Source organism: Synchiropus splendidus, chromosome 14, assembly GCF_027744825.2.
Source record: "Synchiropus splendidus isolate RoL2022-P1 chromosome 14, RoL_Sspl_1.0, whole genome shotgun sequence".
Taxonomy (NCBI): Eukaryota; Metazoa; Chordata; class Actinopteri; order Syngnathiformes; family Callionymidae; genus Synchiropus; species Synchiropus splendidus.
In genome coordinates, this window is record NC_071347.1 from 10,231,098 (window position 1) to 10,257,273 (window position 26,176).

General features: G+C 43.5%; 5 protein-coding genes and 4 non-coding genes across 13 annotated transcripts; 7 read left to right on the forward strand and 2 right to left on the reverse strand.

Moving 5' to 3' along the window:
• Nucleotides 1-963: 963 nt before the first annotated feature.
• snapc5 (small nuclear RNA activating complex, polypeptide 5) lies at nt 964-2,589 on the forward strand. 2 transcript variants are annotated; one of them, XM_053884594.1, is made up of 4 exons: nt 964-1,086; nt 1,485-1,625; nt 1,709-1,789; nt 2,001-2,589. In XM_053884594.1, exons 2-4 carry the CDS (start codon nt 1,536-1,538, stop codon nt 2,184-2,186), a joined length of 357 nt encoding a protein of 118 aa, XP_053740569.1. In that variant the 5' UTR covers nt 964-1,086; nt 1,485-1,535; the 3' UTR covers nt 2,187-2,589. The 2 variants fall into 2 exon arrangements, with proteins under 2 accessions (XP_053740569.1, XP_053740568.1); XM_053884593.1 differs by having other exon boundaries at nt 1,505-1,625.
• A 175-nt stretch (nt 2,590-2,764) lies between these two features.
• lctlb (lactase-like b) lies at nt 2,765-9,206 on the forward strand. 4 transcript variants are annotated; one of them, XR_008416497.1, is made up of 16 exons: nt 2,765-3,038; nt 4,084-4,270; nt 4,333-4,493; nt 4,553-4,640; nt 4,748-4,857; nt 4,932-5,060; nt 6,233-6,328; nt 6,387-6,441; nt 6,497-6,662; nt 6,732-7,005; nt 7,069-7,195; nt 7,258-7,457; nt 8,205-8,268; nt 8,442-8,515; nt 8,695-8,739; nt 8,887-8,964. XR_008416497.1 is itself a non-coding variant. In XM_053884586.1 (15 exons), exons 2-15 carry the CDS (start codon nt 4,144-4,146, stop codon nt 9,000-9,002), a joined length of 1,758 nt encoding a protein of 585 aa, XP_053740561.1. In that variant the 5' UTR covers nt 2,765-3,038; nt 4,084-4,143; the 3' UTR covers nt 9,003-9,206. The 4 variants fall into 4 exon arrangements, 3 of the variants coding, with proteins under 3 accessions (XP_053740561.1, XP_053740564.1, XP_053740562.1); XM_053884586.1 differs by lacking the exon at nt 8,442-8,515 and having other exon boundaries at nt 8,887-9,206; XM_053884589.1 differs by lacking the exon at nt 8,695-8,739 and having other exon boundaries at nt 8,887-9,027.
• On the reverse strand, nt 8,413-13,161 carry zwilch (zwilch kinetochore protein). Its single transcript, XM_053884585.1, has 18 exons — nt 12,964-13,161; nt 12,736-12,772; nt 12,572-12,664; nt 12,334-12,470; nt 12,066-12,253; nt 11,926-12,005; nt 11,709-11,864; nt 11,444-11,515; nt 11,287-11,380; nt 11,162-11,214; nt 10,989-11,091; nt 10,806-10,885; nt 10,583-10,739; nt 10,487-10,515; nt 10,286-10,422; nt 10,117-10,212; nt 9,422-9,537; nt 8,413-9,348 (listed from the first exon to the last, which is right to left on the reverse strand). Exons 1-18 carry the CDS (start codon nt 13,011-13,013, stop codon nt 9,257-9,259), a joined length of 1,770 nt encoding a protein of 589 aa, XP_053740560.1. The 5' UTR covers nt 13,014-13,161; the 3' UTR covers nt 8,413-9,256.
• Nucleotides 13,162-13,548: 387 nt separating this feature from the next.
• On the forward strand, nt 13,549-16,585 carry rpl4 (ribosomal protein L4). Its single transcript, XM_053884592.1, has 10 exons — nt 13,549-13,617; nt 14,203-14,374; nt 14,446-14,552; nt 14,751-14,889; nt 15,101-15,225; nt 15,450-15,579; nt 15,652-15,808; nt 15,993-16,076; nt 16,248-16,368; nt 16,440-16,585. Exons 1-10 carry the CDS (start codon nt 13,615-13,617, stop codon nt 16,527-16,529), a joined length of 1,128 nt encoding a protein of 375 aa, XP_053740567.1. The 5' UTR covers nt 13,549-13,614; the 3' UTR covers nt 16,530-16,585.
• LOC128771458 (small nucleolar RNA SNORD16) lies at nt 14,597-14,694 on the forward strand. The gene has a single exon (XR_008416638.1). It is a non-coding gene; the product is annotated as a small nucleolar RNA SNORD16 (small nucleolar RNA).
• LOC128771459 (small nucleolar RNA SNORD16) lies at nt 14,932-15,032 on the forward strand. Its single transcript, XR_008416639.1, has one exon. It is a non-coding gene; the product is annotated as a small nucleolar RNA SNORD16 (small nucleolar RNA).
• Nucleotides 15,851-15,923, forward strand: LOC128771456 (small nucleolar RNA SNORD18). Its single transcript, XR_008416636.1, has one exon. It is a non-coding gene; the product is annotated as a small nucleolar RNA SNORD18 (small nucleolar RNA).
• Nucleotides 16,111-16,177, forward strand: LOC128771457 (small nucleolar RNA SNORD18). Its single transcript, XR_008416637.1, has one exon. It is a non-coding gene; the product is annotated as a small nucleolar RNA SNORD18 (small nucleolar RNA).
• On the reverse strand, nt 16,584-24,204 carry map2k1 (mitogen-activated protein kinase kinase 1). Its single transcript, XM_053884591.1, has 11 exons — nt 24,029-24,204; nt 20,259-20,469; nt 20,025-20,171; nt 18,952-19,029; nt 18,672-18,723; nt 18,054-18,178; nt 17,554-17,758; nt 17,422-17,486; nt 17,271-17,329; nt 17,010-17,055; nt 16,584-16,950 (listed from the first exon to the last, which is right to left on the reverse strand). The coding sequence occupies exons 1-11, from the start codon at nt 24,109-24,111 to the stop codon at nt 16,837-16,839; spliced, it is 1,185 nt and encodes a 394-aa protein (XP_053740566.1). The 5' UTR covers nt 24,112-24,204; the 3' UTR covers nt 16,584-16,836.
• Between the last annotated feature and the right edge of the window lie 1,972 nt (nt 24,205-26,176).

Genomic DNA, 26,176 nt, shown 5'->3' on the forward strand with positions numbered 1-26,176 from the left:
GATGTTATGAGTACTTTAGAATTATTAATTAAAGGCTAATATGCCGCTAACACACATATGAATAAGAGGTGTATTCATGGTTAAAGGTGTATCCATATGTAAAGTGTGACTAAGATACCTTATATTTTCTTGTCTTGTCTAGATACACATGCGATTACATGGGATTAACACGGTATTTATTTATATCGTAGATTTGTTGGTTAATTCAAATTTTGGCTATGACTCGGCTATTTGTTGATAGCTTTGACGCCTGCTTTGTTCTTTTACACTGTAGCAAAGTCATTACAAAAAGCTACAAGAGACTGAGCAAGTAGTAAAACAAAACATGGGCTCTTTGAAAGTATTTTCAGAACAAAACGCTTGGCAGTAATTTATTCCTTGCTGAATTTCATAACCATAACTATTGCCACTATGAAGAAAAGTAATGCACTTTACAGTACATCTTGTTGAAGTAACCTCAGACAACGTTTTATGGCTAGTTTGAGCACGATATTGCGAGCGGGGCGCCGTAAAGTGCATTTGTTACATGTTTGACTTCCTGATGCAGTAAAGTTGACACCTGCCACTTCAAAACTTTCTCTGGCTAAAAATGACATCCACCTGGTCCGACAAGTCAGGGAAACGTAGGGCTAATCGGGCGACGTTTTCACATAAAATGCGGCTAATAGACAGGTGTATAGTAAACTGAAACCAAAGTCTCTTACCACGTGAAACCATGGCTGCAGGGACTTTCTCAGATGTGTTGTGCTCTCTGTGGACGCCGCTAGAGGCCGCCAACTGCCACCGCTTCATTCAAGTGAAATACTTGGCGCATTAAACATAAAACATATCATTTAATCATCTCGTTTAAAAAACTTGTTTGAAGTGATGTATAGCGTTTTAACAGAGTACTTTAAATATGATAATTAAAGAGAAATCGGATCATTCAAATAACCACACTCCGTGAACGTGCACCGGATATGACGTAGCTGACTGGCGACTAAGCTGTCTCCGTTAGCTTTGTAAACAAAAGCAGCCAGGCACAATATTTTTGTGTCAGAAGTATTTACGGCGGCATGATTCTGTAAATATAATTGTAAAGCACAGGTAGGGGTCTGAACTCTTCTCTTATTTTCGCATGTTTCTAGAAAAGTTAAGCTATACATTTTCTGCCTTTCAGTTTGTTTTGTAGCACCTAGCTTTGTCACGATGAACCTTAAACATTCACCTTAGAACAAGCGTTTACCTTTCATTTTACTTTTGAGAAAACATAACGTTTATTTGCTCGTGTCTTTAGCTATGTCTCTTGTGTTGCATTGTGATTTTCAAAGATGTGAAATATAGTGTTTGGTTATACTCCTGTAGGGAAGACAAGAAAGGAAGTGATTATTACTTGCTTTTCTGTCAGACTCATCGTTGCGATCGACAAAACAGTGATGTAATGTTGACCACTGTCTGGACACGTTTACCTAGTCCAGATACATGTACATGTTTTGTGTGTATAGCGTCCGTCTTTTGTGTGTAGGAATGGTCTGACTGGAGCAGACTCTGCAAAGATGCTCAGCCGTCTGCAGGAGTTGAAGAAGGAGGAGGAGACTCTCCTCAAGATCAAGGTCATGCTCCAAGACCAGCTGAATAGGTTAAAGGTGAGAGACTATGACGGAGACAGTATTTTAATTCATTACACGATCATCGTTTTGTTTTTCATGATACACATGTGATTTTCCAGTTCGAGGAAGGTGCTCTGAAGTCGATCATTAATGCGCAAATGAATGGAGAAACCTCACCCTGTGCAAGTCCACTGCCAGAGGTAGTAGTGCTGAAAGAACTACTGTGTTTACAAGTAAACTTTCTTACCACATACCATTAACACCTCGCAGGCTCTGTATGCATCGCATTGGCTGATGCTCTCTCTAAAGAGAACTGAAAAGAGTTGCTAAAAAAGAGACAATTGAGATCCACCATTAGTTAAACCTTTACTGACTGACTTCTAACATTTCGATTTTCTCCTGGTTTTGCAGGTGAATGTCAACCTCGATGATGCAAATGAGATCAACTGCACCAAATTGCTGCTAAATACTGTAGGTGATTATGACATGGAGGAAGAGGACGAAGAAGATGAGGATGAGGAGGACGAGGATGATGAAGATGTGAATGATGAACTGAGGCTTGCGCCTGAGGAGGAGGAGGAGGATGAGGATTACTAAAATATGTAGCTCACCTGGTGTTTGATGGGGCTGTGATGTCTGTACTCCAGTACTTACCAAAGGGAGCTGTGCATTTTTCACCCATTTTGTAAGACCACTTTTAATTTATTAGAGTGAAGTTAGTTGCAGTTGCAGTTGCTGTGCACCGTATAAAGTGTTCTCCTCTCCACAAGTGGTTTTGAGTTGCCATTTGAAGGTTGTTTCATGTTTGTTAAGAGTGTTGTATTAATCTTTGGGGACATTCATAAAATCAGCAACTTGACTGAGAACTGGTCATCGTGAAATGTGCCTCCAACCTGGGTGGTTTATGGCTGGGCCATGCAAGACGACAGTGTGTCTGTGTTGTGTATGAAACTGTAATAAGCACAAAGCAAGACATTGTGATGTAAATAAATTGTATTGAAGCAACAAAGACTATGCATAATTATGACTTTTTTTTTTCAATGTAGCAGTTACACATGGTGACTCCTCCCACTCATGTGGGGACAATGTCAATTGAAAAATTGAATCTGTTCTGTTAAAATAATTCCAATTACAGCATATGCTGAAATATTTCTCTAAATACAGATATTCTTTCTCTGACCTGGGCCCGAGTGTTTTTGCAGTGTAAACACTTTTCACCGGCAAACCATTCAGCATTTTCCAAACAAGCAGAACAATACAGAGTGCCTCACAATAAGGCCAGCGTGTGGGTGCACTGACCACTATGGAGGAGGGCCGACAGACCGAGACAATAGAGGGGGACCTCAATCGACGTATACAGCTTTTTCTACACAGTTCCGGTGTGGAAGCGGGGCTGCCTTTCACCTGGGGACCAGGACTCAGGCGCTTCATCGTCTCATGAAATAACAGGTAGATAAACTTCCTTCAAAAAGACTTGAGGTTGAGTGCGTTAAAGGAGAAGTTTACCATTGTGTTTAATTGTCATAACAAGTTTAACATTGTGTTTTTCCTATTGAAATCACTTTTGGTTCTGCAAATGTAATGATAGAAATGGTGGAACTTAAAACAGTAAGTTTAGCACTGATGATCAGGAGTGTGTTGATAACGGCATCAGAATTATTGTAATTCCATGGAAAGTTTCATAGTTACATAGAATATTGGAGCCAATATGCTGAGTGTGTTATTTGCTGGAAGCCTCATTTGCTGCTTCTGTGTATTATTGTCTGTGTATTATTCTGAGTATTCACTGCTTGTTTATCCTATTCAAACCAATTTACAATGTGTGACTTGCTGTAGTTTCATTTAGTTTCTAAAAATGAATGAAGTTTAATTCGTTCTTAAAAGTCATGGGTTATGCTGCAGACAGCGCCATCTAGTGGTCTCGGAATGTTAGAACACCGTTTTCCCTCGGTGTTGCGTAGTGATGAGTTAATGAGGCTTCATGAAGCAGTTCCCTCATAAGTGCTCGTGCACTGTAATATTTGGTTTTGAAACGCTTTATAATGAAATCTTACATTACGTTATCACCACAAATATCACCAACTGAGCTCTGAAAATGAGGCTTCATGAAGCTTCATCAATCCCTCGCTAATCTCAAGAAAATTTTGTCTTGAACTTGAGGCAGGTAACTTGTGTCCCTACAGTTTTTTCACCTAAAAAAACAAAGGAACGACCATGCTAATATAAAGTCAGTTCTCTGTGTGCTGACTGAGAACTATAGGGAGCTCTCACATGAACTTTGCTTACAGATGTGAATCTATAGTTGTTTGACTTCTGTCAGCCTCAGCAGGATGAGCTCACACACCATTGACTTTGAATAGAGACCGACGGCTCTGTGTTTGAGCTGTGCGACCCCACGTTGCCCGCAGCAGATGCCTCACTTTAATTGATGTTGCACACTAATTCGGACACTTGAGGAGCGTATTTTCGCTAGAGGATGTTTGTCTGTTTGCAGAGACCCGTGCAGACCTGAAGCAGAACCAGACCGTGACTGTGCTGTAGGGTCAGGAATACCATGCGGCCCTGCTGTACTATCAGTGTGTGCCATGTGTTTGTGTTGGTGCTGCGTCTGTCTGCGGCTGAGGACTTCGACTGGACAAAGAACGACCACGGCTCCTTCTATTATGGCACTTTTCCAGTTGGTATGTATCCACACTTAGTCCTGAAATCCCTTCTCAAAGTCTTATTTTGACATATTTCAAAGGATTTTCGTGGGGTGCCGGAAGCTCCGCCTATCAAACAGAAGGAGCCTGGGACAAAGATGGAAAAGGCCTGAGCATTTGGGATGTGTTCAGCCATAAGAAAGGCAAAATACATCAAAATGAAACTGGGGATTCCTCTTGTGAGGGCTACTACAAAGTCAAGGTGAGGACAGCTTGCACTATAGGGTCGGTCCTCAAAATGACTGCTTATTTTGTTTACAGGAAGATGTTTCACTGATGAGGGAGCTGAAGTTGAACCACTATCGCTTCTCCATCTCCTGGCCCAGACTCATCCCCACAGGCATTAAGTGTGAGTGAGGCTGTTGTTGTCGACTGCTGTCCAAGTGATGGCCATTTTCAAATGACAGTATCAATTGTATTGATACTGTAAGTACTGAACCCGCGTCTGACTTTCAGCCGATCACGTCAACGAGAGAGGCATAAAGTACTACAACGACCTGATCGATCACCTGCTGGAGAACAAAATCACCCCCGTCGTGACGCTGTACCACTGGGATCTTCCGCAGGTCAGATGCAATGTCAAATGACTTAAAATGAAATTTATGCCTGACAACTTCTCAAACTGCGCCGCTCGTTCAAGGTCCTGCAAGAGAGATTTGGCGGATGGCAGAACATCAGCATGGTCAATTACTTTAATGACTTTGCGAACTTGTGCTTCGAAAGATTTGGCAACCGTGTCAAGTATTGGATCACCTTCAACAATCCGTGGGTACGTCTGCCTTCAGATAAAAGATAAAAAATCCAAAATCCAAGCATTATACATATTTCCCAACGGACTATATACACTATATTACCATAAGTATCTACTCACCTGCCTTGACTCTCGTATGAACATCCATGCCATCCCATTCCTAACTGATAGAGCGATGCACTTTTGGCCTTCTCCACCAACTGGCTCTCAGTCTCCTCTCTAATTCAGCCCAAAGGTGTTCTATCGGGTTTAGGTCAGGACTCGGTGTAGGCCAGTCAAGTTCATCCACACCATGTCATCCATGTGTTTATGGAGCTTGCTTTGTGCACTGGTGCACAGTCATGTTGGAAGAGGAAGGGGCTGACTCCAAACTGTTGCTCCTACAAGGTTGAGTTGTCCAAAAATGTTTTTTGTATCCTTAAACATTTAAAGTTCCTACTTAGGGGCCAAGCCCAACTCCTGAAAAACAACCCCACACCATCATTCCTCCTCCACCAAAGTTCACGCTTGGCACCACACAGTCTGAAATGTACAGTTCTCCTGGCAACCTCCACACCCAGACTGGTCCATCAGATTGCCAGATGGAAACGTCTGATTCATCACTCCAGGGAGCACGTCTCCACTGCTCTAAAGTCCAGTGGCGGCTGCTTTACACCACTGCATCCGGCGCTTTGCATTGCACTTGCTGATGTGTGGCTTGGATGCAGCTGTGGCCATGGAAATCCATTCCATGAAGCTCTCTGCGTACTGTACTTGGGCTGATCTGAAGGCCACATGAAGTTTGGAGCTCTGTAGCAAATGGCTGTGCTGAATGTGGGTGACCTCTTTCCACTATGGGCCTCAGCCTCCGCTGACCCCTCTCCGTCTGGTGACATGGCTGACCGAATTGCTGTTGTTCCCAAACTCTTCCATTTTCACGCTGACACTTGACTGTGGAATATTTAGGATCGAGGAAATTGCACGACTGGATTTGTTGCACAGGTAGCATCCTATGATAGTCCCATTCTTTCATAAATGTTTGCCGAAACAGTCTGCAGGCCTCGGTGTTTGGTGAGCAAATACTTTTGGTCACATAGTGTAATATGACCTCTTAAACAAGTTCAGAGGAGACTGCATTGTTTCAAGTTTATATAATATATTGTGTTCTGTTTGGTTGGAAACATTGACAGAATGAAAATGTCTCCCCTTAGTCGATAGCTGTGGAAGGATATGAAACAGGAGAGCACGCTCCAGGACTGAGGCTGAGAGGAACCGGGGCTTACAGAGCTGCTCACCACATCATCAAGGTACTAAAAATCTCTATACATTGATGAGTGAATCCTTAGCTGTATTGTCTCACCACAGGCACATGCTAAAGTTTGGCACTCGTACGACACACAATGGCGGTCTAGGCAAAAAGGTAAAGTCATTGCTCACAAAAGTGGCGGTTGGTTTTTGAACGTGCACGTCGGCAGGTCTTATTGGCATCTCTCTGTCGGGCGACTGGGGAGAGCCAGTGGACATCACCAACCAGAAGGACATCGAGGCTGCGGAGAGATACGTCCAGTTCTACCTGGGCTGGTTTGCAACACCAATCTTCCACGGAGACTACCCTCAAGTGATGAAGGACTTTGTTGGCAAGTTCAGCAGTGAAATCAAATAAAGTGAAAAGGAATTACCGTCATAAAAATGTTTCATTTCTGTAGGCAGGAAGAGCGCGCAGCAGGGTCTGGGCACGTCAAGGTTGCCAACCTTCTCCCCTCAAGAGAAAAGCTACATGAAGGGAACGTGCGACTTCCTCGGCATCGGCCACTTCACCACCCGCTACATCGCCCAGAAGAACAACCTGATAGGCCGCGGCAGCAGCAACTACTTCACTGACCGCGATCTGGCCGAGCTAGTGGACCCCCGCTGGCCGGACCCCGGCTCGGAGTGGCTCTACTCCGTACCCTGGGGTTTCAGACGTCTGCTCAACTTTGTGAAGGTCCCCTGTGGTAGACTGTTTCATGACTTCATCACTCATAAACACCTGCTCTCCTCCGTTTAGACTCAATATGGAAACCCCATGATTTACGTGACAGAGAACGGCGTCTCGGAGAAGACACTGTGCACAGAGCTGTGCGACGACTGGAGGATACTGTACTACAAAGACTACATCAATGAGATGCTCAAAGGTGAGCAGGCAGGCCGATGAAAGAAAGAAGGAAAGATTCATCTTTCTTTCTCTGGCCTCTAGCGATCAAAGACGGGGTCAATGTGAAAGGCTACACTGCTTGGTCCCTGCTGGACAAGTTCGAGTGGGACGAGGGCTACTCCGAGAGGTTCGGCTTGTACTACGTGGACTTCAGAAACAAGAACAAGCCTCGCTATCCTAAAGCCTCTGTGCAGTTCTACAAACGCATCATCAGTTCCAACGGATTTCCAAATCAGAGAGAGGTATACAGAAACGCATCACACTGACTGAACTCAGGGGCACGAAATGCAAACCACGCTCATCACTACAAGTTACTTTCATCTCATTGCGGATGCAGAAAGTATAGCCACCACGGGGAGTCGCTGTTGCTCTAATTCTAAAATGGTCTTCCTCTTCCTTTGCGCTATTACGCTTTTTCGACTGCAAACTGTCTGCACGTGGACAAGAGTGTGAGAGGGCGTCTGAGTCTACGTGCGCTGTGATGGATGAACACTTTTTAATGATACTTTTTATATTATTAGAAGAGGAGTTCTTGTTCCCTCCTTTCTTGTATTACATGTTTATCTTTTGGTAATCAACGCACTTGTTGACTGCATGCCTACATTATACATTTTAATCATCAATGCGTCATCACTTGGCATAAGATATGATTTATTTTATATTTCTAAATTTTCTAATGCTCCATCTACCTGCTCCCTGCCAGTGTCGAATATTCTAGCATTTTTATGTTAAATAACTCATTAAAAGTCAGTTTGATAACATGATTTAAATTGAACAAAAGGCATTTTTTTATTATTTACTTATTTCATGTAGATAAAACAATGTATCGGAATAATGGGTAAAATAATAATTTAAATGAGTAGGGAAGAAGTGGTCTGTTCTCTGAGTGGTTTTTTAGTTGTTTTTTTTCTCTCTCCATGATTGTTTGCATTTTTGCCATAGGCAGATACAGCAACATATTGTTTTTGTTCTCCTCTTCACCCACGCAGGTAGAAAACTGGAAGAGGAAATCTGTGGAGACCTGCTCTTCCAGCAATCAGATGCTTGCTGCAGGTAGGTTTGTTTGAACATCACATTTTCAGAACATTTAGTCAACTGGCTGGGGTAAACAAAAAAAGATTCTGCAGAGCGTTTTAAAAAATATATATTCATGAAAATATTATACATATATCCATATCAGACTCGGCTCCAAATATCTAAGACATCTTCTTTGTTTGCCCCTCCAGCTAGAAGAAAGTCCAAGGAACATGCCGAAATGCCAAAGGTTTGGCCAGTGCATGATGAAGTTTAGAGATTGAGGGTACATGTCCGTCTCTTATTGCATTGTGTGTCTGTTAAACCCAGCGAGGAGACAGTAAAAGGCTCCACAAAGAGATTAGTTCAACAAAAATGGGTGTCAGCAAAACTATTCTCACCTGCAGTTCTCAAAGGGTTAAAATGTTTTCAATCAATTCTGAGTCGTTTCTTTCTTTTTATTAGAAGAACAGCGGAGTACTGCTGCCAATATTCTAAGACTTATACATGGTAAGGAACCGGACGTGCTCAATATGAAACCAAAATGATATCAGTGATTGACAAATTAACCCTTTGAGTGCTGTGCTTGAGCTTCATCAGAAGTGCAGTCGTATGTTGTTAAGGAGACGTGTATGTTTGTGTGTGTTTGCTTGGCAGATCCCCTGACCAGCCACATGGAGATGGTCACCGAGATTGTGGTTCCCACTGTGTGCACACTTTCTATTTTACTCAGTGCCATCTTCCTCATGTTCCTGCTGCGGAGGCGGAACTAGAAACAGGCTCATCCCAGCGGCCGTGCTCAGAATACAACAACGTCTAAAATGGATGTGTGAGAATAAGTCTTTTATTAGATCCTGATTCAAATGAACTTTTAAAATGATGTGACTCAACTTTGCTGTAGAAAACAACAACTTTAGGGCGAGACTAACATGGCTGTATCTTTTTTTTTGACATCTCTTAATAAAACGTTGCGGTGAAACAGACCTGAAGTGTCTCTCTCTCAAGTTTTCTGAAGAAAGTGAACATCTCAACGAGTGAAGTTGACCAAGCTGCTGCAGATCAGGGTGGAGAACAAGGCAGGGTCTTCGGCGTCCCCATTTATGATTTCGTTTGCATTTTCTGAAAGCGACAGAAAATACTTTGAAGTCAGGCTGTTTAAGCCTAAAGAGCTTTATATTGGAGGTAAGCCCACTTGTATCAAAGATCACGTGATCAACCAGGGGTCTGTCGCTCAGCTGGAAGACTGTCTTGAGCTCATGAGGGCCTTGTCCACTGGAAACCTCGACTCCCCACATGATAGGATTCTCCCTGTACAGTACACAAACATGAAGACGACGGAGAAATCTGAGATCATGTCCATATGGATTCCAAGGTACCTTTATTACACTACACAAACTAGTCCAGTACCACCCTTATCACATAACTACATAGATCTATGACTTACAATGAATGAAAGAATCTGCATAGTTTAAGAATATTAAAGGTCCTGGATCCATTAATATCTTCAGACTATACTTAGTTAATCAGCAAAATAAAATGGCGTTTCCAACTATGACAAATGAGATGGGGTGTCATCATGTATGGAATGAATGGACAGGAAGCTGTTGAACACTCACTAAGCGATGAGTTTTTAATAACTACAATATTATTGGAGACGATCCCTCCATCCAACTGATCCTGGACCAGTTCCACAGGCAAATGTGGCTCAGGTGTCTGAGCTGCTAGGTTCTTAATATCTTAAACAAGTATTAAGTCACATTTCTGGCATCACTCTGCGACTTCGGGAGTTCTGGTATGTCCGTTCATGCAGTCGTTGTGAACGAACAAGTGACTTCTGAGTTGCATTTGTAATCCATTAAAGTGTCTTTAGTGAAAACAGTTTCTTACTCTTGGTAAAACTGGCTGATCAGCGTGGGCTTGATTTGTAGCTTGAACTCGTGCTGCTCGTCGTACGGATTAGTCCTGTAGTGCTGCAGGCACGATCTAAGAGGGAAACACAGAAACACATGGGGACACTGGAAGGGAACGGAAGATCTGTACGAGCAAAATGACCTACTGTGTTAGAGCGAAAAGGCGATCATACGGCAGGCCGAGGAAAGTGCTGCAGGTCAGGATGATCTCCAGCAGATGGTGCAACTTTCTGAGTCGGGTGACTTGCTCCTGCAGGTCGACCTCGGTGTTCAGAAAGTAACCCTACGAGGAAAACAAATTATTCACCTTCATCTACCGGCAGTGTGACTTTAAATCAGAAACTCACCAAATGGTTGAGAGTTGTCAGCTCCTCACCTGAGAAAGAGATGGAAATCAATGTTTCCAAGATGACCAACATTTATTGATGAAAATCTGAACTTACCGATGAGGTAGTTTATATAATCTCTCCTCATCTTGTCCAGGCCCATTTCCAGCAGCATGTGGACCGGGGTGACGCCAGTCAGTGAGACATGGGCGATCTGCTGATGGTAGGACTGCAGGATGAGCTTGCTGAGGGAGCTGCTACTGTCTCTGTGAATCTGGAGGAAGTGGAAATGTTGTTCACGAAACTTGCTTCATATATAACAAACCACATTCACTCTCACCCAAGGTTTGATGTCGCCGTATCTCAGGGTGTCGATCACTAGCTTCAGACAATCTCCAATGTGTTGGTAGGAAGTCACACCTGCAACACATTCATTTCAACTCTAAAGATCTTGCCACACATTTATAACAGTATATCATGTCAGACACAAGTGAAATTATTTAACACAAGTTAGCAAACTCACTCTTCCACATCTGAACCCACAGCTTCTCAATGAAATCCAAGTTTCCTCGCTCCAAGAGCGAGTTGAAAATGGGAGCATCAGTCTCATTGTTGGGCGCTCGTCCCTTTCACAAAGGAAGAGAATGCAGAATGAACTTCACTGTCTTGCTATCGATGCGCATTCAAAAAACACACCTCCACTTTTTTCTCTGAAGGAACTTGCAGTGTCTTCACTGTGTTCTGTAGGTCTTAAAAGACAAACCAAAGCAAACCTTGAGCCACCGATTCAAAGCATCTGCCGGAAATATTCCGGTGATCACCTTCCAAGAAAACCTTAACCAATGTGACAGGTGACGTGATTTCCAATGGTTCCATCCATTCGGGCTCACCAGTTCTCAAACCATCAGCCAGGACCTGAAATAACATTAAACGCAGACAGTTCCGTGTGCCAGCTCTACACTACAGACATGCACAAACCTGCAGGAATTCCAGTTCCCTGAACATCGAGAACATGGGGCTCCTCATGCATCCACTGGCAACTTTGATATTCTGTATATTCAAAATAATCACAGCTGTGTTAGCTTCAATAATCTCTCTTTTGGGGCGATTGTTGTTTTCATGTAGCATTTTCTTAGTCAACTTATTGAGTTAAAGCCTCTCCTGTGGCTGAAAAATGATTTCTTTAAATCTCCATCTAACTAGTTCAGCAGAACAATAGAAAATGTATCAGAAATTCACAGACCAGTGTTGCAGTTGAGGAGAGCGGCGGGGTCTCCAGGATGCGTTCTACATGGCTCCACTTGAGATCTACTGTCACAGTACTTTGTGACTTAATTGCTGTGTTTTCAACTATAGTCGAGCCATATAACAGGAACCTGGCACTGCCTTTGGTCACCAACTGAAGGTATTGACACTGTTAGTGTTCAGTAAAATAATAAATCGAAAGAGTGCCTGCCTACCGTGGTTGAATGATGCCTTTTCTTGTGCTCCTGTTTGAGTCCATCTAAGGTCAGAAAGGATTTTCTGTCTTCAGCTGGACCTAGGATTTAAACAGAGTATATTATCTAAGTGTATTTTTAAAAGTTATCTAATGTCTTACCTTTGGAGGTGACAGAGTAAAATTTCATGCCGCATACTTTAGAGCCGGTGCACACAGTTTCAGCTCCCAGCCAGGTGGTAGAGGCTGGATCAGACATATCACATCGGACCCACAGAGGGTCCAACGCAGAACGGTTGTCTGTGATGACCTGTGCATTGTGAGATAGTGTGTATAGAGACAGCAAATTCCTGTATATTGAAAGTGAAGGAAAATGTAATCATCAGTCAAAAACCAAAATGATGTCCTCGTTCTCCAAAGCAATGGTGACCTTGCTTTCTTGACAGAGAGAGGCTCTGGTCCCAGTTCAAGCGTGCTGATATCCACGTCAACATGACTGTCAGTACAGTCAGACACCTGAAGTGAATCCTGGTCACCTGAATCACTCAGTTTGTCCACTTTCTTTACCTTAAGAAAAGAAATAAAAGATTGATAGAAATGATAAAGATGCATCATATAAATTGGAAAATCAAGAACAGGAAACCCAACTAAACATCGAGGACACTCACAGCTTTCTCACAGATGATGACTGACTGGTTACCACAGTAGATACTTGGCACTGCCAGTTTTTCTCCATTTGTCCTCACGATTTGTACGTCGTCCTTAATGAAAACATAAGTTTAAAAAATGTAGTCAGCAAACAGAACTTATACTGCAAGGAAATGAAATGTACCTCATAGATGTTATCATCTCCTCCCTCCTGAAGGGATCTGGAATGACAACAAAAGGGAATACGAGCACGGGCGTTAAAAGAGATTCAGATCCAGAAATATGGATAGGATGAAGCGACATGGACGTTTCCCTCAGTAAATGCGAATGACGTTCATATGACTAGAGGCAAGACGAGAACAGAGCTAACGTTCCATTGGCAGCTAACGTTAAAGCAGAAGCAGCAGCTCACCGTAGAAATTTGGAGAAGTCCTTCGCACTAGAAACGACTTTGGAGCCCATCCCAGTGCAATAAAATAACTGTAGAGGAACAAATGTATTCGGTAACAGGGACAAACGAAGAAGCAATGGAGTTGAGGAGGTCGGTGTTTTGACAGTCCCGCGCTCTCACTGTGTGTGACGACAGGCTACAAATGGTCACATGACTTGACTGCGATCACTCCCCACTCCGCAATTTTAAATACAATATATAAATGCATACCATTTAATTTGTTGTGATATAAAATGATCTGGGAATAAAACTACGTCACCAAAAAAAAAAAAAATTTAATTATAATTTACTCGGCATGGAGGGTGACACGACATCACTGACGTAGACTGAAAAAATAGTGCCAAATAATACGAACAATGTTGGGGTTCATCAGACATTTTTGACGATCTATATATATTCTGTACATTGTATGTCTTTGTAAAGTAATTTGGTCTCATTTACTCGTTTTTTAATGATCGAAAGAGAGATTTGTGATTCACTTTCCCAGCGGAAGTAGTATTCTGCCGGGCGGAGGCATATATGAACCGGTGTGATGTTGCTACTTCCTTTTTACTGTGGCCGCCATAGCGTGAGGAGCGTGGTTCCCGGCGAGCCGAAAAACCTTATCCGAAAATGGTGAGAAAAGCCTCCTAGTTCTGCGGTGGTGCCCACTATGTTGCACTGGAAGTGGTGTTTAAAGCCAATATTCTTCAGAGAGTTCTTAGATTGGTCTCACTGTGGTCCATAACGCTTGACAGCGAAGACTTTGCAGCTCACGCGCTAAGCTAACACGAGGAGCCATTTTGAACAAGCGCTAGCGAAGCAACTACGCGACACGTGTGTGTATACGACCCTTGCCGCTGATGTCGCTCGATTGGCAGTAGTTGTCTGGTTATGTACATATTTAGCCTCCGCAACTCGCAAGCCATTCTATGTTGAGTCTACATTTGTGGACTCTAGTATTATAATGACCGGTGACGGCATGCTAACCGCATGCTAGTGAGAGCAACCTGACGTAAGGCCTAGCAACTTTGGGCATTTCTGTTAGCTCAATGAAAGTACTTGTATCTTTGCCTGGTAAACCATCAAGCTGTCAGATGGTTTGGAAAAAAATGTTGCCCTAGTTTTGCGTTCAGTGACACTAGTTGGTGTTGGATGTTCTTTTCTGCAGTGACGGGAGTGATGTTTCTAATGTGACTCTTGAATGTTTTTGTTTCCCAGGCCTGTGCCCGCCCCCTGATCTCGGTGTATTCCGAGAAAGGTGAATCTTCAGGCAAAAATGTGTTGATGCCTGCTGTTTTCAAGGCTCCAATTCGCCCTGATGTTGTCAACTTTGTGCACACCAACATGCGCAAAAACAACCGTCAACCCTATGCAGTCAGTGAGCTGGCAGGTGAGAACCGGTTCGCTTGTATGCATTGGTTTGTCTCTAGTCAATTTTAATTGCAAGTTCTCCTTCTCTAGGTCACCAGACCAGCGCTGAGTCCTGGGGTACTGGAAGAGCTGTGGCTCGTATCCCGCGTGTGCGCGGTGGTGGAACCCACCGTTCTGGCCAGGGTGCCTTTGGAAATGTATCCTTGTGGCCTGAGTCTCCTTTGAGCGTTTCAAGAAAAGTTGCCATGATGGTGTAATTTGCGTCCGACACTGCGTACAGCGACAGATGCCTACTGTCGAATGCTGGCACAGTTGAGTGGCGAATCTTGAGTCTGAGCAAGAGCAGCAGTGTTTGTGCCATGAAGTCTTGCAAACTATCCTTCACTATAGTGTAGATGTGCCGTGGAGGCCGAATGTTTGCCCCCACCAAGACCTGGCGTCGCTGGCACCGCAGGATCAACACCACTCAGAAGCGTTACGCCATCTGCTCTGCCCTTGCCGCTTCTGCCATTCCTGCGCTGGTGATGGCCAAGGGTATGTTGGGAGTCACTGTGTATGAATTTTTGCTTTTGAAATTGCTGTGATGGTGTAATTTGCGTCTGATCTTGTGGTCAGTGACAGTTGCCTGCTGTCTCAAAGCTGTCACGAGATATTGATGACTGTTAAAGTCTGAAGCTCTTCGAAATGGTTTTTAAGTTGGAAGTTGTTGGCGTTTTCCTGCTGTACTGAAGTTGTCTTTCTGCAGGTCACCGCGTCGAGGAAATTCCTGAGGTCCCTCTGGTCGTTGAAGACAAAGTTGAGGGATACAAGAAGACAAAGGAGGCTGTGCTTCTGTTGAAGAAGCTGAAGGCCTGGAACGACATTAAGAAGGTAATCTCATTTAAATGTTTGTAGTCTGCCGTCTTGCTTGTACTCGAGGCCTTCTCAAATTGTTGCGTTATGATGACAACATACTGAGGAACATATCATGCCTTATTTCCTGTTGAATGTGAGGTTGTGGATGAGGCTGCATTTGAATTGTTGATGGGAAGAGCTTCTGTAATTTTAGTGTCGAACGCTGCTGAGCCTGTAAATGCTCGTGACTATGTTTGCAGGTGTATGCCTCTCAACGTATGCGTGCTGGCAAGGGTAAGATGAGGAATCGTAGACGCATTCAGCGCCGCGGGCCGTGCATAATCTACAACCGTGACGCGGGTGTCACCAAGGCCTTCAGAAATATCCCAGGTGTGTTTCTTTTGAGTAGATTTGAGATTGTGACACAGGCTAAATTTTGGCTCCTGCTTCTGGTCTCCAAAGGCATCACCCTGCAGAACGTCAACAAGCTGAACCTCCTGAGGCTTGCTCCCGGTGGTCATGTGGGCCGCTTCTGCATCTGGACTGAAAGCGCCTTCCGCAAGCTGGATGAACTGTACGGCACCTGGCGCAAACCTTCCTCCCTCAAGGTCGACTACAAGTGAGTGTTGTTGACGGGTGACCGTGGTTTTTACTCGCCGGTCTGCAGTGATGAGCTTACCACTTCATGGTCCGTGTTTTTGAAACCCCTTGATATTTAACGAAGTTCTGAGATTGATCACATCAGAAAAGTTTAAATGACGTGTCGAATAATAGAAACTAACAGGTGGATCTTTTTTCCTCAGTCTGCCAATGCACAAGATGACCAACACAGACCTGAGCAGGATTCTGAAGAGCGAAGAGATCCAGAAAGTACTCCGTGCTCCAAAGTACGTACCTTGAAACACACACATGCTAATAGTGTGGCCATGATGATTTTCCACTTCAGGTCCGTGTTTCTGAATCCTGATTATATGGAAGTCCTGAGCACTCTAGGATACTTGTGAGGAAACGTCTTTGGAAACCTTTTGTTGACGCCTGTTCGTCTCTTTGAATTACAGCAAGAAGGTCAAACGCAGAGTGCTGAAGAAGAATCCTCTGAAGAATTTGAAGGTGATGCTCAAGCTGAACCCGTATGCAAAGACGGCCAGACGCCATGCCATCCTCATGCACGATCCCAAGGTAAGGATCTCACAGGTTGTGCCAGTAATTTTGAGCTCTTCAAATGTAATGACAACGCGTTGTTGCTGCAGATCAAGGCAAAGATGCTGAAGCCCAAGTGGAAGCCCAGAAGGGATGGCACCAAGGCCAAAACCCAACCCAAGGCCGAGGCAAAGGCATAAACTTGTCCATGCATAGAGACTGGAGTTCAGTCATGAATAAAGTTGGTCGAAATGTTTTTGAGTTAAAGCTTTTATTTTTTATATATATATTAAAGACACAAGGATCAAAGCACACGATTTAGCAGAAGTGTTCTTTAAATCTGATTTAGAAAAAGATGGCTTTTCTCGAGGGGTGGCTGGAGTCCCGTCTGTTTATAATAAACTTGGCATATTGCACAAAAAAAATAGATTGCACGGTGGATTTGGTAAACACATGATGCATTTTCTACCACTATCACGTCTGATTTAAAGGGTTTCTCAAATGACTTCACATGGCAGAGCTGTGGGTGGGAGTGGACGGCTGGTTCAGGCCGATGGTGCTGCAGAGCCAGCCGGCAAAGTCCACCTGCTCTGCCTCTGACTGTTTAATGAATGGGTGCACCTGCAACGGAGGTGAGAAAACAGTCGCTGAAAGAATTTACAGTCAAGCTGAGAACCTACCATCAGCTGTTTCAGGTCCGATCTTTCTGCTGGATTCTTGATGAGGCTGAAAAAGAAAAATGTTCAGGTGAATGTGGTGCCACTAGTTACAAGAACTTGTGCTGCTTCAATTGCCATTAAGACCAGTAACTAGACTTGATGTAACTCAACATTACTGCAGTACTATACCTCTTCATGGCCTTGGTTCAAACTTATGCCAATTTTGTTCTGTAGTTTTTGCACAAGTGGGGATATGTGCAATATTCAAACCCCCATACATACCATTTGTTCACAAAGTCTTGGAAGTCTGAGCTAAATATGCCAGGCAGCTTTGGTGGAGGCTGAAATGAAGCAAGTTAAATAAATAAAATAAATATGTAGTCTGCCTACAGCATCACAATACTGATAGCTTCCAAATCCGTCGGTCACTTGCCTCATTAACAATGTAGTCCAGTAGCTCAAATATGGCCATCGGAGGTCGGCTGTCCGGTCCGTAGGCTACAGGAACAAAACAATTTCAAGTGAGGAAGCCTTCTAGGAAAAGACCTGTGACCTTGTGACTCACAGCCGTGCCGGCCAGGAGGTCTCGGTGTGGATGAGGACTCGCTGGCTGCAGCCTCCCCCTCCATCGGACAACCGAAAATCTGCTCCAGCTCCTTTGAGTCAGGTGGTGGGATGGGGAACCGCCCGATAGCCATCTCCACCAGAGACAGGCCCATACTCCAGATGTCAGACTGGACTGAGTAATGGGTTCCCTGCAGTCGCTCGGGCTGCGCCACACACAATAAATACACAATAAATGATGCTCTTGATTTAAAATTGTTGGTGTCATTGAAGTGGTTGTTCAAAGGCAAAGATGATACAGCAGACAGTGGCGTCTCGTGGCCTGTGATCATTAGGACACTGTTTCATGAAACATCATTGGCACCAGTATCCACCACAGCTGTGTCACTGCCGTCAAACCATCTAAACTATGGCACAGAATAGGAATAAAACGAACCACCAGAAGAACGCCACATCTGCTCATAACTACTTCCTGCCTCTGCTTGTCATCCGCGTACTCACAGACATGTAGGAGCGCGTCCCCACGAAGGAGTTTGCCATGGAGTCGATGAGCTGTCCGCTAACTCCAAAATCACAAAGTTTGATCTCACCGCGAGAGTTCACCAGGATGTTGGAGGGCTTGACATCTGAAAAATGCAGACAATAATTTATATTATGTGAAACACACAAAACATTTGTTTTTCTTGTAACAAAGCATCACCTTCTCGACTGCCATGTTAAACTATTGAACAAAGCCTCGGTTCATTTGCAGTGCTAATATTCCTGCCTGCGTTTGTGTGAACGCAGACCAGCTCTTGGCCCTTCCATCTCCCACACTGCCATCTGCTCTGTTTAAGATTTTACCACTGCTTCTGGACACAATTCACTTCGACACTCTTTTTCACTTGGCTCTGATGTGAAGCTGCAGAAATAAGCATCAACACCTCAAAGTCTGTGGCCGTGGTCCTCAGCAAGAAATGAATGATTGTAAGAAAGGAGACGATCTTTCAACAGAGGTCCTCATACTGACAATGCAGTGGTGTGTTCTGCTCCACCAGCCTTTATCACTGTTGCACCTGCTGAAACACGTCGTCTGGTCGCCCTAGCTATACTGCTAGAACAGCAAGAATGGATACTGACCCCTGTGCATGATCTTATGCTTCTCTCTCAGGTAGGACAGTCCTTTGATCACCTAGAGAGATGGAAACAAAAGCCATTAAACAGCAATAAAATGACTCAGAGACAGATTACATTGTTAGTGTACATGGGTCTAAATAGCATGGCATTCTTTTACTTTTTAGACCAATTTAAGTCACAACTATGAAGTAGTGAAACATGACTTTAAAAGTTTGCAAATGCCTTTACTACATGAAACACAAACCAACTGGGGAGAAGGGAGAAGAAGGTTGAACAAACTTACGGCGATGCTGACTTTACCAAGAATCTGCTCTGGAATCTTTCCTGCTTTCTTCAGGGACTGGTCCAAAGAACCTCCATCCTGGTGCAGACAGGAAGAGTGATGTAAAGACACCATCATGTGATTCATTCAATTCTAAAAAAAAGAGTCTTACAAACGTGCCATAAATCATAAACTGATGTATAATTCTGGACTGTGGGAGAAAATCTGAGGAAAGCAGTACCTCGGTTCTCGACCACAATCCGTTCCAGACGGCCGTTCGAGAAGCGATTTGTTCGAAATCTGAATCGATTTTTCCCATTACAATGAATGGAAAAAGAAACAATGCGTTCCAAGCCTTAAAAGAGTCTTTTGTAGGAGTGAATGTAGAGTGTCTGCTGCAGGTGCACTGTTCCTCTATGTGTGTGGCCGCTGCATGTGGGAGGGGTTGCCGAGTGAGTGACGTCTCTCCAGAAGTGAAGAGGTGCCCGGTGCGTGTCCAGCTCTGAATGTGCGCTTCTGTGCAGTTTGGCTGTGACAAAGTCATAAACCAAGTCACGCTCTGTCCCACACTCGCCTCATCCCTGTCCCAGCTCCAGCCCACAACAGGACATCAAACCCTGGAGTGAGCGCTCCAGCCTCGGAGGTGTGGAGAGTGAGAACCTGTGAAACTCTACCACGGTCCAGTGCGGAGACAGGAAAGGTTTTACACCTCAATATGAAGAAAAAACAGTCAGTAAATGTAGCTAACGGGACTCGTCTGCATACAGAGGCTGCGTTATACACAATAACAAAGCGCGTCGTGGGTCAGCTGATCGGTCCACACACGTTATGTTTTTTCCATCTTTTTTCGGGGGCGTTCGAGTTCTGGATTTTCGTTCGAAATGAGAAGCAAAAAAATCTCGAAATTTTTGTACGAACTCGATTTGTTTGAAGTCCGGGACGTTCGAAAACCGAGGTACCAATGTATTTGGTTTTTGGGTTTCATTCAATAGCACAGGCGTCTGAGGAGGACGCCGTCTGATGACAACTCATTTTTCATTTTCAATACATAAACATATTTATTGTAGAAGGCCTTTAGGAAGAGTGAGCAGTACCATGTTCTCCATGCAGATGCTAATTTCCCCATCACTGTAAAAAGCTCCGTAGAAGCCCACGATGTACGGGGAGTTGCACTCGTGTAGCACCTGCAGCTCTCTGATGATCTGGTTCCTGATGGCAGGTTTGATCTCCAGATGGATCAGCTGAGAAGAGATGAGGCAGAACCTTCTTACCTTCAGATCACAGTGACATTCAAGTCATTCACATTCATCATCATCTCTGAGGTCTACCTTCCTGGCCATGATCAGTCCCGAGGGACGATGCGAAACCTTGAAGACCACCCCTCCATTGCCGGCCCCCAGCTCACATATCTTCTCAAAATCATCGTCCTTCAACTCTCCCACTTTCTGCTTCTGGGTGAGAAAGGCCTCCAGGCGTTTCCGCTGCTGCTCGTCCAACTCCAGCTCCTCCAGTTTCTTCTGGAGCGCCTCCAAATTGGTTCTAAAACAGAGATCAAGATGGTCCTTTCAAAGCTCATTTCCTGGAAAGTCCAAAACAGTACAGGTGGAACACCAGACTGAATAAAGAGTGCTGCCACAATTGTTGATAAACAGCCTAGCAATTCTAATGTTGTGGGACACAACAACCAAATGCAGTACCAAGTAAAAGTACACAGATTTCTGTTCAATTTAATGTTAGGTTACACTTCAGTTTGAGCCGGTGAAGTGCTCCGGGTCCATTATGAAACTCTATTTTGGGGATGAGATGGCTGAAGAGCCGAGTCTGTGGGCTGCAGCCTGGCCAGCGCGACACGCTCCTGCAGCCAGCAACCAAGGGGTTAAGCAGTTGTATTTTGACAGCGAGCTTGTATAACCATGGAGACAAGGTGCTGGATGGTGGGTGGCGTGGGCGTTTAGAGCTGAAGGTTGAGGATGCTAAAGATGCCGAGAGGAGAAGCTGCAGTGCAGGTTTACGAGCGTTCCGAACAATGTGTGTGCGTGTGTGAAAGAACACGACAACAACACTGTTCGCACAATGTCCAAGGACAGTGAACAAGCTCAGATACAAACGACAACCTTCCAGTTCTGCCGTTTTTCACTCCCGCATCAACCTGTTGAAGAGCGCTGCAGCGACGCTTGTATTATTCTGAGGTTTAATTGAGGCTTTTAAGCTTCAATTAAACCTTCAAAAGGAGATTTTTAATGGGAAAAGTTCATATTTTAATTAAGTTTTAAAGGATTATTTCTGCCACTGTATGTCAGCCGAATTCACTTTGTTTGATTATGATGGGCATAGTTAAAAAAAAGTGCTTCATGGCCAAGTGAGAAACAAATGGCTTGAAAGAACGCATGGGAAATGATCACGAGTGTCGAGTGAAATATTATTTTTATTATTATTATATTTTAATATAAGAAGTGCTATATATTTTTTATATAAAGTATTTATATATATATGTATAATTGACTAAAATACAGACTTTTTCTGGCGTATAATAAACAAATAATTGTAAAAACACAAAAGGTAATTAGAAAACAATGTGATATCATTATGATTTTTTATTGAGAAAAACGTTTATTTTTTTAAATTCCTCTCATTACAGTATACAGCTATATGGACCTCAAGAGGATGAATGGCCAATGACCCGGTCAGTGTGTACTGGTGAGCATTAATGTTGCACTGTATGGCTGGAGCATTTTAATTTATTTCTACTTGTACTTTATTTTTACTTGAGCATGTTTATCTGCTTGAACTCTTTAAAGCCTTGTATATCATCATCATTAAAGTAAATGATTTTAGTTCACATTTTGGTGAAAAATAAAACACAAATCTGTCAGTGTGTCACATGTGACCACCTTTCAGTGGAGGATAGTGTTGCCCTATTTAAAATACAACTGGGAGTACTCATACAATAATGCCTGTCACTCATCTTGCATCAATTTAGCGAAGGATTCATTATTGCTTCTAGCTGCTAAGTGACCGTGATGAAGCTATTTCTTTCTCCTCTTGGTGGCTACGCTATTGTCAAATGGAGACTGTACCACAGACACGCAGCGGGACACTGTTCATTTCCATTGCTGATTTCCAAGATATCAGCACAAGCCTGTCTATATAAACTGTGTGACCAGAGGTGGACACGATACACACATCCGAGATGGTTAACACACATGCAGATGCAGCATGTTAAATGGCCTCGATGAAATAAACACCGGTCTCAGATCTGCAGGCAAAACACGATGTGTACTTCTCTTTCTGTTTGGCGAGACATAACATCACCAGCTGGGAGCAAGCTTCACTTCCCAAGACTTTCCAGTACATTCATCAGTTTGCGGCTGAAACCAGAGGGCTGCCTCTGACCATAAGAGAAGTTGTGGTGAAGCGCAGTATTGAGCAAGTGATGGAGTCATGTTTAATATGTAGCTGAGATAGAACCATCCTACCACTGACACCATTCGTTGGCTAAAGAGGAGAATGGCTCTGGAAGAGGCGACTCATACCTGAGCTTCAACATATTTTCAGAAGCCTCAGAAGTAAGTTCATTGCTGCAGGTCCTCCATACTCACCAAACACTCACTTTGATGTACACTTTGATGGCTTTATCTGGAACCACAAAAACATCCGGACCCTGTGGAAAAACACACTCGGCTCTCAACGGCAGAAGACGAGTGTTCGGAAGTCGCTGCATATACTGCGGGGGAGACTCTTCAGCTTATTCAACCAGTCGTCCTTCACTTCTATGTTTCACTAAGCGCCACGGAGAAGGATCAATGTTTGCGTGTGACTCTCAATTTCAAGGACCTCAAGACCCCCCTCCTACTGAGACCATTCGCCAGGTAAGAATGGAAATACTTGACCTCAAATGAGTCACACAAACTTCAACAGTGAAGACACAAATGTTGCCATGGTGGAATCAATATCTCCCCATTTTAATGCCAATGTTGTAAGGAACTATGTCAGTTGTTTCGCCAACTTTCTATGATTTACTGACCTAGATGCCAGCACTGCTAATAATGTACATGTTTTAAATACAGTCCATCTCTGATCAGTCACCTTTCAAGTGCTTTGCCTCTGGACTGCCAGCACCACATCAAACATCAGTAAAGGATAGAGAGCAAATGAAATGGGTTCCTGACAGAGCAAAAGGAAACAGAAGCCCATCTGGTGCTTATCATCATTTTCATCAACAACGATCATCTCTAGTTGCTGGCAACATGAATATCAACCCACAGCAGGCAGGCAGCCTCCCTCATGTATCTCCCATCAGAACTTATCCAACTGCGCTTGGCTTTGCACTGTGAGCCAAGGACCACAGAGAATCCTGTCACAGTGACTCAGTGTCAACATTACTGTTTCGCTGCAGACCTGCAGTGAACTCTTAGCTGCTTCCTGATAGATCCATTCACACTTGATGTCTAAAACAGAAACCACAAAGTTAGCTTGTATTTATTCACTTATCAGTAGCCTGATGTTGAGTGGAAGAGTTTCAGTACCCTTCCCCCGACCTTGAGAGGATGGTGTCTCCACCAAGGAAGAGATGTTCCTTCATCTCACCCACTGTCGTCCAGACTAGTGTCAAGTCATGGGGACTAACCGAGGGACTTTTGGTTGAGTTTATGGCGATGTGGGAAATGCAGGGAGAAAGTGTGACTTGAGCTATGATGACTGAGTTTACAGTGCAGTTGAAACAACGCCTCACCTGAGAATAAGGAGAATACAGAGCAACTGGATGTCAAACCAGACTTGGAGGGGCTTCAGTATTAACTCATGGATGAATATTCTGCATCATCTGCAGCAACAGGCAGTGATGCAGTCAATGCAGCTGCCTGCTCAGAACACTACTGCATGACTGAGTGCTCAAATAACGCAATGCAATTTATTGGGCATTTTCATGAAATAATATTGTTCTTGTCAATAACGTTCAGTAGCGTGCGCCCACACTCCCACGCAGCCTTGCAAATATCACACACACCAAGGTTGTGCGCGTGAGTAATCTGGGATAAGCATCACCAACAATCGGTCATCATCAGGGTGAATGAAGATTCGGATCAGACGCGTCACTCACTCCGTGGCTCCGGTTCCGTTGATGGTGTTTCCATCGGGAATCGGGTTGAGTTGGATCGGCTCCGGCTTCCTCCTCTTCTGCATGTTTTTTTTTCCGCTGTGGATGAAGAAATCAAAGCGGAGCTGGAGACTGACAGTTGGAGGAGATGAACACACGGCGGGCTGCACGGAAGACGAAGCTGGAGAGGGGCGGGACAGAACCATCCGGAAGATGAAACGTCACGAATATTTACATTTGTCTGAGCTTGCCTGGTGTATATTGCCATCTACTGGTCATTTTTAATATCACACTCTTTTGCCACGAGGTCGTTCCAAACAAACGTCTCTCTCTCTCTCTCTCTCTCTCTCTCTCTCTCTCGCTATATATATATATATATATATATATATATCAAGTCAGTTGAGGGCCAGAGAGTTTGTTTCTTCTTAAAATAATGATACATTTTGAAGTACTACAACTACTTATACTCATTCTTTATTAGTAATAAATGATAATAATAGTATAATAGTACAATTATTCTTTATAAAACACTATATATTAAATGGGTCCTTACTTCTTTTAATTTGAGGCTTGATGGGGATCTGTATGTTAGAATTTACAATAAATTGTGTGTATCCATTTCATCATTTTTCAGTGGTTTAAATTTCAGGTTTGCTTCAATAAAGGTGTGCAAAACACATTTTATGTTGATTCAAGACATATTATAATACAATGTTCATCAAATCTACATTTTTTCCTGACACTAGTGAGGACACTAGGATGGAGCTTGGACAATGATGGAGCATCATCGTGACTACCTACTACACCACTACACTTTGCATGACATGAATAAAACCAGTGTGCGGGAGCTTAGGATTCCAACATGATTTCATGCGTGATTTTCTATATCTGACCTATTTCTGATGGTTGTCCTTTTGTCCAACTTGTCCAACAATAACTTCTCATGCTTCTTCGACGACGGAGGATAAACACTAAGAGGATGAGTATTTGACTGTTGGGACATAATGTATTGGACAGAGTCAATAAAGTCATGTGTGTAGTGCTAAAAATCCTCACATTTGCTTCCACTCTAAAGAACGTATAAATATAATTGATGAAGACAACCTGCTAATAAATATAACAATAATATACAAGTAACCCTACTATAATATAATAACAACAACATATGACACCAACAACAACAATAATATATTATTATTATTATTATTATTATTATTATTGTAGATACAAGTAAAGCAAACAGCCCAAAAAAATTAATAAAACATTTAATGGTGTAGCAGAATTTAGAGGGTGTTGGCTAGTTTGGACAGGCGCAAACATGTTTGCATAGTTGTGCAAAAGTGTAGCTAGTTATTACTAAAAAGGAAAAACCACAATAAAAACAACAACAAACAGACAAAAAGTGAGACATTTTAATAAGTAGACCTTTGATATAAGTGTACTTGTGTACTCGATGACGTATTGTGAAACAGTATTGCAGGATTGATGAAACAGTGTCCTAATCTTGGTTCTGAAATGGTGTGAGGTTTAGTTGAATTCTTCACGTCCAAATATTATACCACAGAGAGTGCCATCTGGTGGCCTCTGAAAATGAGGACACTGTTTCGTGAAACCTCATCAACCCATCACCAATGTGTACTGCGTATACAGCATCTCTGGTAGTGACGCAAGAGATAAAAGGCTCGCCTCATATAAAAAGTGTGAATGTTTTGCCAAGACTGTAATCTGCCTGAGCTTTGTCTGGTGTCCTGCATGGGAGACAAGTGGAGTGTGAGTGGATCTGGAGGACGCTTGGCAGTGGCACCGTCAAAGTGCACACAGGTGTCTCCCTGCCACTCAAGCACTCAAGCACAGCGTTGTGCTGTGTGCCGACAGAAATCATCCGTGATATTGAGCGACTCCAGCATTGCTGTGAGGAGTGAGTGAAGCGGCTCCTGTCAGCACATCTGACCATGATGATAACTATCAAGAATAACGTCTCATCGCCGGGTCTGGGCTGAAACAAAGCTATCGATCTGTGGCCGTCCTTTTCCTCCCAAAACAGCCATTGGAGAGAACAACATATTCTTCTTCCCAAAGTCGGGCTGACAGAGAGGTTAGATTAGTTCTGTCCCATCTTCAGTTCATAGAGAGGAAATTGCATTAAGTTGT